General features: G+C 43.4%; 1 protein-coding gene across 2 annotated transcripts in view; it reads right to left on the minus strand.

Annotated features, from left to right (window-relative positions):
* Positions 1-874: 874 nt before the first annotated feature.
* The window catches only part of CASD1 (CAS1 domain sialic acid O acetyltransferase 1), a 65,354-nt gene continuing 48,436 nt past the window's right edge, over positions 875-17,792 (minus strand). For both annotated transcript variants that reach the window (XM_075922347.2, XM_075922348.2), the window contains 4 exons: positions 14,377-14,517; positions 13,659-13,736; positions 12,666-12,758; positions 875-3,350 (listed from right to left, as the gene is read on the minus strand). In XM_075922347.2, coding sequence (XP_075778462.1) covers positions 3,084-3,350; positions 12,666-12,758; positions 13,659-13,736; positions 14,377-14,517 — 579 coding nt within the window. In that variant the 3' untranslated portion in view covers positions 875-3,083. The remainder of the gene's footprint in view (positions 3,351-12,665; positions 12,759-13,658; positions 13,737-14,376; positions 14,518-17,792) is intronic.

The raw sequence follows: 17,792 nt of genomic DNA on the forward strand, positions 1-17,792 counted from the left end.
GCATTCCCTTTGTGCTGTGGATCTAGGGATGGGCCCAGGCGATTAACACCAGTTCATCAGTTAGGCCTAGAATTGCCAACTTTTCAGTTTTTGACTGGAAAACCAGGTTTAAAAGAGATCCTGGAGGCTCCAGTTAGAACTGCTAATCAGTTCATTAAGTCGTGTTGGCAGTACAGGAAGGCTTCCTATCCTGCTCCTGGCAGCAGCTGGCACGCCCCACCATCTCCTAGGCATATGAGTAGCCCGGGGGGGGGGGGGGAGGAGCAAGAGAGGAAAAGGTGTCTGCATGCTGCCTCACCTGAGCACCAGTTCCATAGCTCCCATTGCCTGGGAACCCCCTCCCAGACCCCAATCCCCTGTCCCAGTCCAGTGGAAATCAGCTAGTAAGCAAGTATGGGGGAGAACAAGCAATGGAGGAAGGGGGAATGAAGTGTGTGGGAAGCAGGGCACTGAAGAAGGGGCAGGGCAGGGGTGTTCTTTCTTTGCAATAAGGAAGTTGGCAACCTGAGTTAGGCCCTGCAATCCTATTTATAGAGAGCACAGCACATGTGAGGGTTACTAAATCCTTGAGGTTATGGTAGTGACAATGGACTAGCCACAGTGTCAGACTTGGGTCTTGTGGAAGATTCTCTCTCTCTCCACCCCCATCTTGTAACCATATGAACAGTCGTGTTACGTCTACTGACTGGGAGGGTTAACATTTCCACATAGAGAAGGTTTAGTTGAACTAGTGAGGGGTAGGAAATTATTTTTTAAATGCACTATAACCTGAACTTCTGATTTTGATGAAGCATACTAATAAGTTACCACTTATCTTGTTTTAAATAATTAAAAAACTAACAAACCAGAATGTATGCGCCTCACAGTATAAAAATAAGCATCCACAATACATTTATTTGTTTAAATTACTTCATATTTTCACATAACCTTAAAAGAAAATATATTTTCTCTCACATACAGTAATAGTGAAGTGCACTATTTCAAACATTAAAAATAAATCTTTAACAAAATCTGTACAACAGATAAATAAATATCTACAATGCTTAGTTTGTGAAAAACAAAACCAAAATATCCCCCCCAAATTCACTTTTTCTTACTTCTAATAATGGTATAGATGTAGGTTGTACATCCTGTCCATAACAACTATCACTACACTTCTCAGCTATAGCATGTCTTTCAGTAAATCAAATGTACTGATTAGTGGCTAAGGAGGACTTTTCAAACACTAGAAATAATGTCCAAAAAGAAAACAACTGAGAAATGTTGAGTATCTTTCTCTCATTTGTCAAAAAAACTAGTTGCCATGTTAAGGTTACTGAATTAGTGCACTAAGTTTATTCTTGAGACTTGTATTATCTTTATCTTGCTATCTTCCTCTCATTCCTAGATTCGTACAGAAATTATTTTCTTTACTGGAACAAAATGCAGCTATTCTTTCACAGTCAGGAAAGTTTTCTTGCAGACATGGGAGGCTTTGCAAGTCCAGACTCCACAAATCAACTGAGACTACATCAGAAAATGTATAAATATCAGACCACTTACTGTATAAATTAAAATTCATATTGTTTATCGTTACTTATAATTGCACATACGCTGAGAAAACAATACTGTATTCATTTGAGTGCTAAACAGTAGCCAGCAAGAGGACAGAATGAAGACGCACCTGAACCTCCAAGTATTATGTAACCAAACTGTAATACTGTGATTTAATGTAACAAAATATCACCTTAGTTCAACTGAATTTGTAGAATTTAAAATTGCAATCTATCAGTTCTAATCTGAAATGCTATTTCTTTCAGTTCTATGCTGTATGCAAAAAAAGGATACATAATAAAGAAAAGCTTCTGATTCTGAGTTTGAATCAGAGCTATCAAGGAAAGATACTGAAAAATAAGAATGTAAGAACTGGATCTTCTGAACAATGAATCTCAACCTTATTTCATTATTATTTTAAAAAGGGACCCACTGTCTGCAGCTGTCCAGATTACCAGTCAACCACCACCCTTCCTCATGGAAGGCTGTTCTCCACACCTTCACTGAAGATATCACTGTAAGAGCTAATATGACTCTAACTTCCTACGGAAACCTAGATCGAGTCACATACAATCTGGGGGGGTTCTGTGGTTGTTGTGTCCCTCTATACCCTTCTCTGTAAGATCTAACTAGAGTAAAGGTATGATTAGAAAAGGGTGGAAATTTTCCCAACTTTTCAGTACTCAGCCAAAATATTGTTCAACACTGTTTTTTCAGTGGTGCTGTATTAATATCGTGAACTATAGAGAGTTTGAAAGAGCAATAAATGGAAAATACTGATGAAAAAGCAAACACATTAGTAGAAAATTCAAAATAAAATTACTTATGCATTCTTAACAAATCCCACATTTCTAGTACTAAAGAATACTTCTTTAGTAAGAAAAAAAATACAAAACATCTCTGAAACAGTATGTAAACCTGGCTAGAATATTAAATGGAATCATTTAAATTGATGGGTTTTTTTCAATTCATGAAGGATTCCATATACTAGCTACACCAAAACACTGATCCTTAGACAATGAGTTAACACTAAGTTTAGAAAAACAACCCTGATTACCAGTACAATAAACTTCATTTTTTAAATTAGCAAAGATAACCATTAACTAAGGATCACTCATCAGAACTGCTTTGTTGTTACAAAAGTTTCTTGAGAAGACAATTAAAGCATGTCTTATGTATACTGTAGAATGCTAGGTGTGTCAAAGCAAAGTTAATTCAGTAATCTCCAAATTATGCTGCCAGCCCACTCATTTCTCTACTTCATGTTATGTTTAAAACAGATATGCAAATGAAAATATATATCCAGTAGAAAAAAAGACTTGTTTTTCACATGCAAATCTCTACAGTGCATTCTTGTTTCTCATGTTCCTTTGAGTAGGGTATTTCCACACAAAATATGTACATTTTCATTATATACATATTCAATACACTTCATTTAGATGTCCTGCTGCAGCGTAGCACTGTGTAAGTTTTTTATACCTCCAGTTAAATATTTTTCTTCAGGCAGACAAAAAGTAAACCTGAAGTAAGTTTTAAAGGACTTCTTGAAGTTAATGCCTTGATTGATCTTGAACTGCTGACAAAAAGAGGAGTCCAGAAAAAAAAATAGTTATAAATAGCAGCCTTCTAAGCAGAGTTGCATTATCTTTAGGAACAACCATCTGTGCTAGATCGTTAGTGATCTGAGAAATTTCATGTGCCACACACACAAATATAAAAGTGCTGACAATAATGTTGAGCATTGGATTTCCAGGAATGAGCACCAAGATCCCCTTTGTATCTGCTGCTAGCCAGATGTGGTATTGACAGATGAATAGCTAGAAGAAAGAGAGATTCAGTTTACAAATTTCAACATAAATAAGAGTATAATCATTACGATTACAATAGCTGATCTTGGGCTTACTCCTGTTAAAGAGGTAAATAGCAAGATGGCAAAGTTTGCAGATAATACAAGATTACGAAAGATAGTAAAGGCAGAGTTACAAAGAGTCACACACCAATATCACAAAACTGGGTGACTGGGCAAGACAACGGCAGATGAAATTCAATGTAGTTAAGTACCGCACACTAGAAAACAATCTCAACTATACACAATGATGGGATCTAAATTAGCTGCTACCACTCAAGAAAAGATCTTGAGTCACTGTGGACAGTTTTCTGAAAATGTCTGCTCAATGTGCAATGCCATAAAAAACCTAACAATATTATGTACTATTAAGACAGAGACAGAGAGTAAGACAGGCAATATTGAAATGCAATGTATAAAGTCCTGGAACACCCAGACTACGTCTAGATTGCATCACTTTTTCGTAAAAGGGATGCAAATTAGACGTATCGGAATTGCTAATGAAGCGGGGATTTAAATCTTCCACACTTCATTAGCATAAAAATGGCTGCCACTTTTTTTCGGAACGGAGCTTTGCCGGAAAAAAGCGCCAGTCTCGATGCGGATCTTTCAGAAAATAAAGCCTTTTCCGAAAGATCCCTTATCCCTCTTAAAATAAGGGATAAGGGATCTTTCGGAAAAGGCTTTATTTTCTGAAAGATCCGCGTCTAGACTGGCACTTTTTTCCAGCAAAGCTCCGTGCTGAAAAAAAGCGGCAGCCATATTTATGCTAATGAAGCGTGGGAGATTTAAATCCCCACTTCATTAGCAATTGCAATACGTCTAATTTGCATCCCTTTTACGAGAAAGGGATGCAATCTAGACGTAGCCCCACAGTTTGAGTACTGCATACAGCTCTGGTTTGAGAAAGAACAATGAAGGGAAACAAAAATGATTAAAGGTATGAAAAAGCTTCCATGCGAAAAAAGATTAAAAAGACTGGGACTGTTCATCTTAGAAAAAAAGAGATGACGTAAGGGGGATACAATACAAGGCTATAAAATCATGACTAGTGTGGAGGAAGTGAATGAAGAAGCAATTAACCCTTCACAACACACAAGAAAAGGAGGTTAGTCACCTTCCTGTAACTGACATTCTTCCAGATGAGCATCCTTGGGGGTGTTCTACATCAGGTGTTGAGCGCCCCAGCACTTCGACGGATTTTTCTCAGCAATGTATCGTGGGCCGCACATGTGCAGTGCACGCGAGCCTCTCTCAGTACTATCGTGCATGTGTGGCCCCCCTCCCTTCGGTTTCTTCTCTATCCGGAACCCGGGAAATAATATATTAAGATGTTATCATAAGGGCATTCCGAAGTAGAGGAGCACCCGCAGGGACGCTCATGTCTAAGAATGTCAGTTACAGAAGGCGAGTAACCTCCTTTTTTTTGTTGAGAGGCGTCCCTGGGGGTGCTCCACATCAGGTGACTACAAGCAATATTTTCTTACAGAGGCAGGGACTTCGGATCAGGTAAGTATGCCATTTGTAGTTCAGCTTTTGCTAGTCTGGTATGCTGGAGGGGTTCTGAGGTAAGTGCATAATGTTTTGAAAAGATGTTTTCTGACGACCACATGGCTGCTGCACATATATCATGTGGTGGGATTTTCCTCAAGTAAGCAACAGATGTGGTAACTGCTCTTGTGGAGTGTGCCTGAATCGGAACTGGCGAAGGTAGGTCATTTAGCGAATAACAAGTAGCAATGCATTCTGAGATCCAATGTGACAATCTCTGTAATTAAATTTGTTTTCCTTTACTATGATCTGCAATGGAGACGAAAAGTCGGGAAGAGAATCTGAAAGATTTTGTTCTGTCGATGTAGGAGGAGAGAGCTCTTCTGACATTTAGGGTGAGCATCTGAGCTTCAAATGCATTAATGTGGGTTTTGGAAAAAATACTGATAAGTATATTGTCTGATTCAAATGGAAAGGGGAACGCACCTTGGGGAGGAATTTTGGGTGCAGTCGCATCGTAATCTTGTCCTTAAAAAAGATCGTGAAAGGTGGGTCTGCCATCAGGGCAGCCATCTTGCTCACTCTATGCGTTGATGTTATTGTTACCAAGAATGCCTTCCCTTAAGGATAGATGGCGTAGGGAACATGTCGCCATGGGTTCCAATGGCGGTTTTGTGAGGGTTGTTAATACCAAGTGTAAGTCCCAAGGCTCTTGAGGGGGTGCACCTCTGGGTATAGAGCCTGCAGACTTTTAAAAAATCGCTATGTTACTGGGTGTGCGAAGACTGTGGTGTCTTCCACTGTTGCATGGAAGGTTGCAATGACTGCTAGGTGGACCTTGATTGAGCTGAGGGAGAGATGTGATTGTCTGAAGTGTAACAGGTATTCCAGTACATCAAGAAGTGGAGTGTCTTGCGGTCGTATGCTGTGAGAGGTTACCCAGTGAACAAACTGAGTCCATTTCCTCACGTATGTTTTTCTTGTTGCAGGTGCTCTCTCTGCTTTGTAAGAGGACATCACGGATTTGTTGAGAGCATTGCATTTCTATGCCCCTGAACCATCTAAGCACCACGCCTTGAGATGGAGCGTGTGAAACTGTGGGTGAGGATACATAATCCCTGGTTGATGGAGAATGTTGGGATTTTTCAGAAGCGTGATTGGTTGCTGTATTGCTAGCCTGTGCAGGAGGGAAAACCACGGCTGTCAGGGCCAGCAGGGTGCAATGAGGATAACTTTTGCTTTGTTGTTCAGAATCTTTACGAGGACTCTGTTAAGGAGAAGAAATGGGGGAAAAGCGTAATGTAGGAGTGCATTCCAGGTTATAACAAGAACATCCCCGGAGGACTCTTTGCCCATGCCCGCCCTGAAGCAATAACTTGGGCATTTTTTGTTGCTTGAGGTGGCAAATAAATCTATATCTGGGAAACCCCATCGATTGAATATGTCGGTGAGGAGTGCATAGTCAAGTTCCCATTCGTGCTCTTGTGGCAGGGCTCTGCTGAGGGCATCTGCCGTTGAACTGAGGACCCAGGAAGGTGGCAAGCGGATATGCGAATGTCTCTGGCTAGGCACCAATTTCAAAATGCTATAGCTTCCAGGCACAGAGTGTGTGATTGGGCACTGCCTTGCCTGTTTATATAGAATATGCATGCGGTGTTGTCTATGTATATTTTTACGTGTATTCCCATGACATTGGGTAACAGTTCTTGTCATGCCAGGTGAACTGCCCTGAGTTTGAGGGCATTGATGTGAAGCATGTGGTCTGCCAGAGACCATAGGACATGTGCTGTGCAGCCTTCTGCATGGGTACCCCCACTCGTAAGGGATGCATCTGTAGTGACAACTACAGAGGGGTTCAGGGGTCAAAAGGGGATGCCTATGCACAGGTTGCTTGATTTTGTTCATCAGTGTAGGGATGCTTTCACTGGGTATGGTAGTGTGAGGTGAGCAGCGACAGCAGCTAGCATCTTCGTGAATACACTTGGTGCAGTGCAGAGACCAAAGGGCAGTACTGTGTACTGGTAATATTGGAGACCTAAAGTGAAACGAAGAAAATGTCTATGCATCCTGCAGGTCAGAAGAAGAAAACCAGTCACCAGACTCCAGAGCTGGGATAATCGTATTTAGGGTGACCATTTTGAATTTGTTTCCTTATGTATTTATTTAGTAACCGAAGATAAAGACTCGGCCTCCAAGCACCTGTCTTCTCTACGAGAAAATAATGTGAGTAGAAACTGGTTCCGTGGAACTCTTGGGATACTGGTTTTATGGCTCCTAATTTGAGAAGGTGGTCAATTTCTTGTTGTACTATAATTTTGTGAGAGGGGTCCCTGAAGAGGGACGGGATGGGTGGCTGGGAGGGGAGGGGAAGGGGAGAAGAGAGAAAAGGGATGGTATAACCTAGGGAGATAGTTTGAGTTAACCAATTTGAAAGTAAGGTAATAAACGAAATAGCAAAGGTTTGGAACCAATCTCAAGCTCTGGTGCATGTGGTGTAGTTTTACATCTCTCCACTGTTGTTTTGGATTTGCTTGCTGGGTTGGGATGAGCAGTTCGGGTTTAGTCTGAGGGTGCCGTCTATGTTGCCTGCTGCGCCCCCACTGTTGGTACAGGGCATGGTCTTGTCTCTGGTACTGGTAAGTGAGTTGTGGGTACCTGGGTCTCTGATATGGTTGGTACCTGTACTGTCTCTGTCTCGTCATAAGGGTGACTACAATATGGCTCTGGAATCTTTCATCGATTGGAGCAGTTCATTGGTCTTTGCAGAAAATAGCTTTTCTCCATCGAACGGAAGGTCTTCTACCGATGGTTGCACTTGGCGGAGAAAAGCAGAAGAGTTGAACCACGAGGCTCGTCTCATAGTGACTGTTGCCGTAGTCCTTGTAGCTGTGTCTCCTGCATCAAGTGCAGCTTGCAGGCCTATTTGCGATATTATCTAGCCTTCTGAAACAAGAGCCTGAAACTGTGCCTTTTTGCTGTCAGGGATATCTTCAATAAAAGTATTGAATTTTGTATAATTATTGAAGTCGTATTTACTTAATAAAGCAGCATAGTTTGCCACTCTCATTTGAAGAGTGGCAGAGGCATAAACCTTCTTTCCGAACATGTCCAGACGTTTATTGTCCTTTTGGATGGGGTAGAACGATTTTTCTGTTTGTTTCTCTGATGTGCAGTGTCTACTATGAAGGAGTTGGGTGCAGGGTGAGAAAAGAGGAATTGAGAACCCTTGGGGGAAACACAGTATTTTCGATCGGCTTTCCTGCATGTTGGTGGGATGGATGCAGGTGTTTGCCATAGGGTTTTAGCTGGCTCCCAGATGGCTGGGTTAATAGGAAGCACCATCTTTGTTGCTGTACTGGGCTGGAGGATGTTAGTGAGTTCATGTTGAGAAACCTGAACTTCTTCCATAGATATAATCAAATCAATAGCAACTCTTTTAAATAAATCCTGGAAAGAGGAGAGATCATTGGTAGTATGAGTAGCAGGTGGTAACAATACCTGCCCTATGGCTGAGGCTGCGTTTGGATGTAATATAGATGTAGAAGCTGACATTGAAGAGCAATGGCTTTCACTGTCAGTTCTCCTCATAAAGGTGTGGGATGACAGGTTTAAAGGAGAGCAGGGTTTCGACATATTGTTGAGGTGGTTGATTGAACATTTGCCACTGTGGGGGGCAAAGCATAGGAGGTGGCATCCAAAAATAAGGAGCCCAGGGAGCCATTTGTACTCTAAGAAAATCTGGTTGTTGCTGATAAGCAGACCAGGCAGAGCTCGCCATATATGGCTGAGGTGAAAAAGCAGGTAAACATTCCTCCTGTCCTCAGAGAGGGGGGAGAGGAAGTCAGAGTAATCAGAGAATGGAGATTGAGGATGTATGTTATCAGTCAAATTATGTGAATGTAAAGTGGGAGAAATTCCCAGATCTTTGTGGTCCTTGTGGCTAATGAGAGGAGTACGCAGCATGGATAGCTCTGATGACTGTAAACAAATTGCCCGAGCTGCTAAGACAATGCTCATCTGAGGTACTGCCCCTGGTAATGGGAGAAGGGGGCCAGCACCCAGCGGTTGGTCTGTGAGGGGATTCCTCGATGCTGCGATAGGAGCAGGAAGATCTCCTATGGCCCGGGGGAGGGCAAGCACTGACATGTCAGACAGTGCAGAGTGTGAGGCAAGTGCAGGAAGACCCGTTGCCTCAGTAAGGGCAGACTTTTTTACACTTTTATTGCCCTTTTTGTGTTCACCTGAAGTGCCTGGGAAGTCAAAAGTGCTCAGGCGGTTACTGACTGAGCAGTGTGACTTTCTCCCCTCAGAGTGCCACTTTCTGGGCTGCTGATCGAGAGAGCTCGTCCCTGCCTTTAATGGCTATGGGGACGTTTGTCTCATTGGTGTATTGCTCAGACCCAAGCCCAGGTCAGAGGTATTGTGTTTGTCCTTGTCAGAGAAGGACATTTTAAGTCTCAGCTGTCTGTCTTTACGCGTTTTCGGCTTAGCGCAGTCAGTGACAGGCATTAAATTCTTGCAGAGCCTGCAGCTTTTACATTTCAAGACTGCAGGTGTTTTTTTTTTAAAAAAAAATAAACCAAACAAGTAAAAGAGGGTACGTCTACACTACAGCGCTAGTTCGAACTAACTTAGTTCGAATTAGTTAATTCGAACTAAGCTAGTTCGAACTAACGCATCTAGAACTAAAAACTAGTTCGAATTAGCGTTTTGCTAGTTCGAACTAGCAAGTCCACATTGAGTGGACTCTGAACAGGGCTTAAGGATGGCCGGAAGCAGTGCCGGCAGGGCATAAAAGGAGGACTTAGAGCATGGAGATGCTGTCTCAGGCTAGCCGAGGGCTGCGCTTAAAGGGTCCCGACCCCCACCCCGGACACACAGTTCTAAGGGGTGCCCCGCTTGCAAAGAAGTTCTGGCTTGGAGTGCCCTGAGTGCCCACACTGGGCACATCACACCACTCGGCCATCAGCCCGGCTGCACTTGCCGCAGGCTGCCATCTGGGGAGAGGGAGTAATTGGGGGGCTGCAGGAGAGCTTCCACCCCCAGAAGCCCGCAGAGCCAGCCCAGTCCTCCCCATCGGGGGCTCGTACCCCATTCCTCCCTCACCTCCTTCCACTTACCCTTCCCTAGCCCCCCTTCTTATTGATGTACAAAATAAAGATAACGTTTCTTCCAACATTGACTCTGTCTTTATTGAAAAAAACTGGGGGAGACTGGGAAAAGGAGGTGGGAGAGGGGAAGAGAAAGGCTGGGAGAGGGGAGGGCAACTAACATGATCAGGGGTTGGGAACAGGTCCCAGATGAAGAAAGGCTACAGAGACTGGGACTGTTCAGCTTAGAAAAGAGGAGACGGAGGGGGGACAGGATAGAGGTCTCTAAAAGCAGGGGTTGGGTGGAGAGGGTGCATTCAGAAAAGTTCTTCCTGAGTTCCCATAAAGAAGGACTAGAGGACACCAAAGGAAAGGAATGGGTAGCAGGCTTCAAACTAGTAAGAGAAAGTTGTTGTTCTTGACAAAGCAAATAGTTAACCTGTGGAACTCCTTGCTGCAGGAGGCTGTGAAGGCTACAACTAGAACAGAGTTTAAAGGGAAGTGAGATAAAGTAATGGAGGTTGGGTCCATGGAGTCCTATTAGCCAGAGGGTAGGAGTGGTGTCCCTGCCCAAAGTTTGTGGAAGGCTGGAGAGGGATGGCACGAGACAAATGGCTTGGTCACTGTCTTCGGTCCATCCCCTCCAGGGTCCCTAGGGTTGGCCGCTGTCGGCAGACAGGCTACTGGGCTAGATGGACCTTTGGTCTGACCCAGGACGGCCATTCTAAGCTCAGGGCTCAGTGTCGGGGGTCTCAGTGGACCCCCTTGATTTTCATGCACACCTGGTCCTGGGTGGCCAGGCTGGCAGCTCTCCTGCCCTAGACGTCCACTTTCCTGTGCCTAGTGCAGAGATCGTGGACGAGGTCCACGATGTCCGCACTAGCCCAGGAAGGTGCCCGCCTCTTGCGGTCCAGGGCAAGCTCCCGGGAGCCGCCAGCCTGGTCCCGGCAAGAGGGGGTGGGCTGGGGGGCATCGGGTGGGTGGCTCTGTGCCGTGCCAGGTGCAGGGTCTGCTAGCTGGGTGCTGGCAGGCTTGCACCTGGCACGGGCACCGTAGCCAGCCCGTGCCCCTTTAAGGGGTCCGGGGCCGGGAGGGGGGCATAGAGTTTCCCTGGTGTTGGCCAGAGTGGCCACCAGGGAAACCTGGGGAGGGCTAGCCTCCCACTAGTTTGAACTAAAGGGCTACACAGCCCTTAGTTCGAACTAGCTAGTTCGAACTAGGCGTTAGTCCTCGTAAAATGAGGTTTACCTAGTTCGAACTAAGCGCTCCGCTAGTTCGATTCAAATTCGAACTAGCGGAGCGCTAGTGTAGCACCTATTAAAGTTAGTTCGAACTAACGTCCGTTAGTTCGAACTAACTTTGTAGTGTAGACATACCCTTAGCTATTAACAAGAAATGTGGAAATAAACTATATCTAAACAACAATTTGAAGAAATAAATTTGTGAGGAGAAGTCTTTACGAGAGCAGGAGAGTTCCGTCTGAAGCCGGGGGGGGGGGGGGGGGGGGCGGGGGAGAGGGGGAGGCAGTAGAAAGGAACTGAAGAGAGGGGGGACCGCGCATGCATGATAGTACTGAGGGAGGTTTGCACGTGCCGCGCATGTGTGGCCCCCGATACATTGCTGAGAAAATCTGTCAAAAAGCGCTGGGGCGCTCAACTCCTGATGCGGAGCTCTCCCAGTGACGCCTCTCAACGAAGAACCAGGGGTTACCCAATTAAATTAATTGACAGCAGGTTTAAAACAAAATACTTCTTTCAGTCAACCTACAAAACTTAATGCCAAAGGTCAAAAAGTTTAAAAAAAAATGAGTTAAGTATAACCAAATTTTAAAAAAAGGATTAGATAAGTACGTGGAGGATAAGTCCATCAATGGTGGTTAGCCAAGAAGATCAGGTATGCAATCACATGCTTTGGAGCTCCCTAAGCCTTTGACTGTCAATAGCAATGAAGGGATGGCAGGGAACGGATCAAAAATTACCATCCTGTTCTGATCATTCCTTCTGAAGCATCTGACATTGGACATTGTTGCAAGACAAGATAGTGGGCTAGATGGACCATTGGTCTTACTTGTTAAGGCCATTCTTACTAGTTTCACAGCTAAACAGAAGATGGAACAAGTTATTAAGCATAAGAGGTTAAAACATGCTGGAAAAAAAACACTCAAAACGAACCTGGCAATTAACACCTCTGTAGCCATAAAACATAGGAGGGTTAGTAGGTTACAGACTGTTACAAACTTAAACTTATAAATCTGCTAGACATTAACAATAAGTCTCAAAAAGTCTGGTTTATGACTCATTATAATTTATAACATACTAACTCTTCTTTAACCTATAACTGAAGAGGTATTGTTGGTCCACTTCATTTTAAGTGATTTCTTGCAACGTGTTAACTGCTTATACCTAACAATATGTCCCTAGTATTTAGCTGTGATACTCTAGTTACCTTTGCCAGACATAAGAAGAGCTCTGTGAAGCTCAAAAATGTGTCTCTTCTACCAACAGTAGTTGATCCAGTAAGAGATATTACTTCATCTTGTCTCTCTCAGTGAAGAATATCAACAACCAGAGTTTAATATCAAAGCAAAAGAACCAAAAATATGTTTATTATTTATAAAGTTACACTACCATATACATTATAAAGTTCACCATTTATAGATTCCTAAAATGAAACACTATTAATGCAATTGTTATCACTCTACTTACCTCTAGAGAAATTCTGCCAAACCAGGCAAAAAATGAACTATATACAGAACGGGCATATCCTGGAATATTCCTGATGAGGATGAAAGCTAAAATCTAAACAAAGAAAGTGTTAAAAGTAATTGAAAAGAGATTATTAATTATGGAAATGAGTAATTTAATTAAATATTTCATCTATATTATAAATTTTACTTATATATACACAGAATATATATATATATATACATACACACATACTTTGTGAGTAGTATCATTAAGTATGTGCATAAACGTTTGCAGGATGAAGGCCACACTATATACTGTAGAACCTCAAAGTTATGAACATCTCAGGAATGGAGGTTGTTTGCAACTCTCAACAAAACGTTAAGGTTGTTGTTTCAAAAGTTAACAGCTGAACACTGACTTAATACAGCTTTGAAACGTTACAATGCAGAATTAAAATGTTTCTCTCTTTTTCTTGGTAGTTTAAATTTAATACAGTGCTGTATTGTATTTACTTTGTTTTTGTCTCTGCTGTTGCCTAGTGCATACTTCCAGTTATAAATGGGGTGTGTGGCTGACTGGTTAGTTTGTAATGCCGAAGTTCTAGTGTATATGAATTAATATTGAGGTACTGTGAATGGCCAAGAATGCGTATTTTAATTTTTATATATAGAAATATCTATATTTATTTCACACAAGGATATATAAGTAGTGTATATACGTATGTAGCAATATATTACTATGTATATAAAATGTACACATTGATACAGCTACACTATTACATTTATACACAGAATAGAATGAAAGTGTACTGCCACAATATGGAAAGAAAAATTTTAAACTTTGTATTACATAGGTGAAGAAAAAAGCAGCAGCAATGGGACAAGCCATTTTCCCCATTCCTTCATGAAAATGAAGTTAATCAACTGATGTTAAGTGCTAAGGCATCAGAGACAAACTATATTTCAATAGAATCCTAGATTCTGTCACTAAAGAAAAAGGAGCATAAATTACCTGCACCACAGAAACAGAAGGATGTAATTCATTGCACTCAGTTTTGTTTTTACAGCTACTAGCCCAGATAGAGTAGGTCTACAAGATACAAACATACATATTAGTCTGTTTGATGACTGTTTAAGAGATGTATTTTAAAATGTAACAGCAAGATAAAACATTTTAAAAATTGTTAATACTGCAGATGTGTGTGGTGTAGGGAGGGAGGAGTCAATTCTTTACTCTTTCTAATTAGTTACGCATTTTCAAACATGGCTTTGCAGCAGAATGCAGTAATCATTTGTACTCTAACATTAAAAAACAACAGCATTGTTCACAATTTTGTTAAACATATTTAGACATTAGCTCATTTCTTAACTGTCTATAAGGTAACCTACCAGATGATCTTACAAAGACCACCCAAGATAATAAACTGGAGAAGCTGTAATATTTAAATCTACAATAGACTAAAAGAAAAAGAAAGTCCAGTGAAGATTTAGGATGGATAAGAGCTGTTTACAAAATACAGCCTGTAGCAAAGGGGCATAGCCTTCCTTGGAGACTGAGTGTGAGCCACACTGTGCTCTTGCTTACAAGGTGAAATAAACTTCTACAGCCCAAGACCCCCCTCTCGTGAAATGTCCACTCACTGCTACACAAGAACTTCTCAAAAAAGCTGACTATCCTTAGGATGACTTGTTTTACATTTACAAAATTGCAATTTGTATTGTGGACTTACCAAAAAGCAAACTACAGAAATAAAAAGAAAAGAATTTGAGATTTTGTTGGAGAAGAGAGGCTCTCCTTTCCCTTCCGAAAGCATCTGACGTTTCTGTAATGCCAGGTAAATAAAAGCGAATGTCATCCCGTGAAAGACTACCTGCAAATGCAGAACAGTGTAAATACTCACTCGTGGCATATAATAAACCCAGGTAAAAACACCCAGGTAACAGAGTTGTTAAGATATTTGTAATATCAAAACCCAATCCAGAAAAACTACTTTAAGTTATATTTCAAGAAATAGAGTAAGCTCTCTGGGTATGTCTACACTACAAAGTTAGTTCGAACTAACGGACGTTAGTTCGAACTAACTTTAATAGGTGCTACACTAGCGCTCCGCTAGTTCGAATTTGAATCGAACTAGCGGAGCGCTTAGTTCGAACTAGGAAAACCTCATTTTACGAGGACTAACGCCTAGTTCGAACTAGCTAGTTCGAACTAAGGGCTGTGTAGCCCTTTAGTTCGAACTAGTGGGAGGCTAGCCCTCCCCAGGTTTCCCTGGTGGCCACTCTGGCCAACACCAGGGAAACTCTATGCCCCCCTCCCGGCCCCGGACCCCTTAAAGGGGCACGGGCTGGCTACGGTGCCCGTGCCAGGTGCAAGCCTGCCAGCACCCAGCTAGCAGACCCTGCACCTGGCACGGCACAGAGCCACCCACCCGATGCCCCCCAGCCCACCCCCTCTTGCCGGGACCAGGCTGGCGGCTCCCGGGAGCTTGCCCTGGACCGCAAGAGGCGGGCACCTTCCTGGTCTAGTGCAGACATCGTGGACCTCGTCCACGATCTCCGCACTAGGCACAGGAAAGTGGCCGTCTAGGGCAGGAGAGCTGCCAGCCTGGCCACCCAGGACCAGGTGTGCATGAAAATCAAGGGGGTCCACTGAGACCCCCGACACTGAGCCCTGAGCTTACAATGGCCGTACTGGGTCAGACCAAAGGTCCATCTAGCCCAGTAGCCTGTCTGCTGACAGCGGCCAACCCTAGGGACCCTGGAGGGGATGGACCGAAGACAATGACCAAGCCATTTGTCTCGCGCCATCCCTCTCCAGCCTTCCACAAACTTTGGGCAGGGACACCACTCCTACCCCCTGGCTAATACCACTCCATGGACCCAACCTCCATCACTTTATCTCACTTCCCTTTAAACTCTGTTCTAGTTGTAGCCTTCACAGCCTCCTGCAGCAAGGAGTTCCACAGGTTAACTATTTGCTTTGTCAAGAACAACAACTTTCTCTTACTAGTTTGAAGCCTGCTACCCATTCCTTTCCTTTGGTGTCCTCTAGTCCTTCTTTATGGGAACTCAGGAAGAACTTTTCTGAATGCACCCTCTCCACCCAACCCCTGCTTTTAGAGACCTCTATCCTGTCCCCCCTCCGTCTCCTCTTTTCTAAGCTGAACAGTCCCAGTCTCTGTAGCCTCTCTTCATCTGGGACCTGTTCCCAACCCCTGATCATGTTAGTTGCCCTCCCCTCTCCCAGCCTTTCTCTTCCCCTCTCCCACCTCCTTTTCCCAGTCTCCCCCAGTTTTGTTCAATAAAGACAGAGTCAATGTTGGAAGAAACGTTATCTTTATTTTGTACATCAATAAGAAGGGGGGCTAGGGAAGGGCAAGTGGAAGGAGGTGAGGGAGGAATGGGGTACGAGCCCCCGATGGGGAGGACTGGGCTGGCTCTGCGGGCTTCTGGGGGTGGAAGCTCTCCTGCAGCCCCCCAATTACTCCCTCTCCCCAGATGGCAGCCTGCGGCAAGTGCAGCCGGGCTGATGGCCGAGTGGTGTGATGTGCCCAGTGTGGGCACTCAGGGCACTCCAAGCCAGAACTTCTTTGCAAGCGGGGCACCCCTTAGAACTGTGTGTCCGGGGTGGGGGTCGGGACCCTTTAAGCGCAGCCCTCGGCTAGCCTGAGACAGCATCTCCATGCTCTAAGTCCTCCTTTTATGCCCTGCCGGCACTGCTTCCGGCCATCATTAAGCCCTGTTCAGAGTCCACTCAATGTGGACTTACTAGTTCGAACTAGCAAAACGCTAGTTCGAACTAGTTTTTAGTTCTAGATGCGTTAGTTCGAACTAGCTTAGTTCGAATTAACTAATTCGAACTAAGTTAGTTCGAACTAGCGCTGTAGTGTAGACGTACCCTCTGATATTACTCTCAAATACTGAAATTTTATTGTTTTAGGTACCATTAATGCAGGACACTCAAATTTCAAGTACCAGATACTTTTTAGGGTCAGCACCCTTTGTTCTCTGTAAATCTGCAGTAATTACAACAAAATGTATACCTCATGGAAATGATCTGTCTAGTAAAAGAGGCTTTTAAGGGGGAGTTTCTCTGGCCTTCCCCATCCTCAGTAGGTAGGAACATTCAAGGGTGCCCTTCTACATCACAGATGAGAGCGGTACATGAGAAAATAGTGGTATATGATGTTACTCCAAACTCATCCATTAACATCATGCTATGTATCGTTCAGAGCCTTACTGCTGCTGCCTGTTTCAAATTTTTGGTGTTCCAGAGCTTATTCTTTAGCACCTCCCCAGAATGCAATTTATACTTCACAAACTGCAACATTTGTGAGATCTGAAGTTTTGTTAGGTACACTGCTCCCTTGGGAATGAAAAAAATGCAAGCACTTATTACAGTTAGCAGCATGGTGTGCTGCTGATTATCTCCCTCTGCTAGCATACTACATGGTAGAGGAAAACAAATGCTTCCTTAAAAAGGTGTCTTAAAACACTGTTTTTAAAATACATATATAAACAATAAGGTAAAAACAGCATATACATTCCATATCAAGACCTTCTGATTTTCACATCACAGAGTGTTCAAAGGACCGCTCCCATGGGTATATCCTTAATTTACAAATTAAGTTGTTTATATAATAAAAGTTTCTTTGGAGGTTCCCTTAGGTTTATAATCAAACAAGATTAACCATTTATTTCACATTATTATAGAAATTTAAATTTACCTTAGAATTTAGCTTTGAAGTGCTACAGAAGTCAGTTGTCTCCCTGCAAAATTTAAGTCTGGGACAAGGCAGAATATACAGACCCTTGATTATGGACACTTTATAGCAGGGGTGGGAAACCTAAGGCCCGGGGGCTGGATGCACCCCACAGCTTGCCTGCATCCAGCCCCTGAAGCTAAGGGCTCGCCCTAGCATTGGTGAGTCTGCTGGTGCTCCAACTCCCCGGCCATCCCCATTGAGGTCCTGAAGCACACAAAATCTACTAGCGTAGGCCTTCCCTGAGCTCTGGTGTATGAGAGGAATGTGGGGAGTGTCTCTCTCCCTTAGTCAGGGGCCACATCAGTGAGGGTTTTTGTTCTGTTTTGCTTCTGAATTTTGTGCAGCCTGCAACTGATATTTCGGTGGATCAGCGGCCCTTG

Source organism: Pelodiscus sinensis, chromosome 2 (assembly GCF_052426305.1).
Source record: "Pelodiscus sinensis isolate ZL-2025 chromosome 2, ASM5242630v1, whole genome shotgun sequence".
In the NCBI taxonomy this organism is placed as follows: domain Eukaryota; kingdom Metazoa; phylum Chordata; order Testudines; family Trionychidae; genus Pelodiscus; species Pelodiscus sinensis.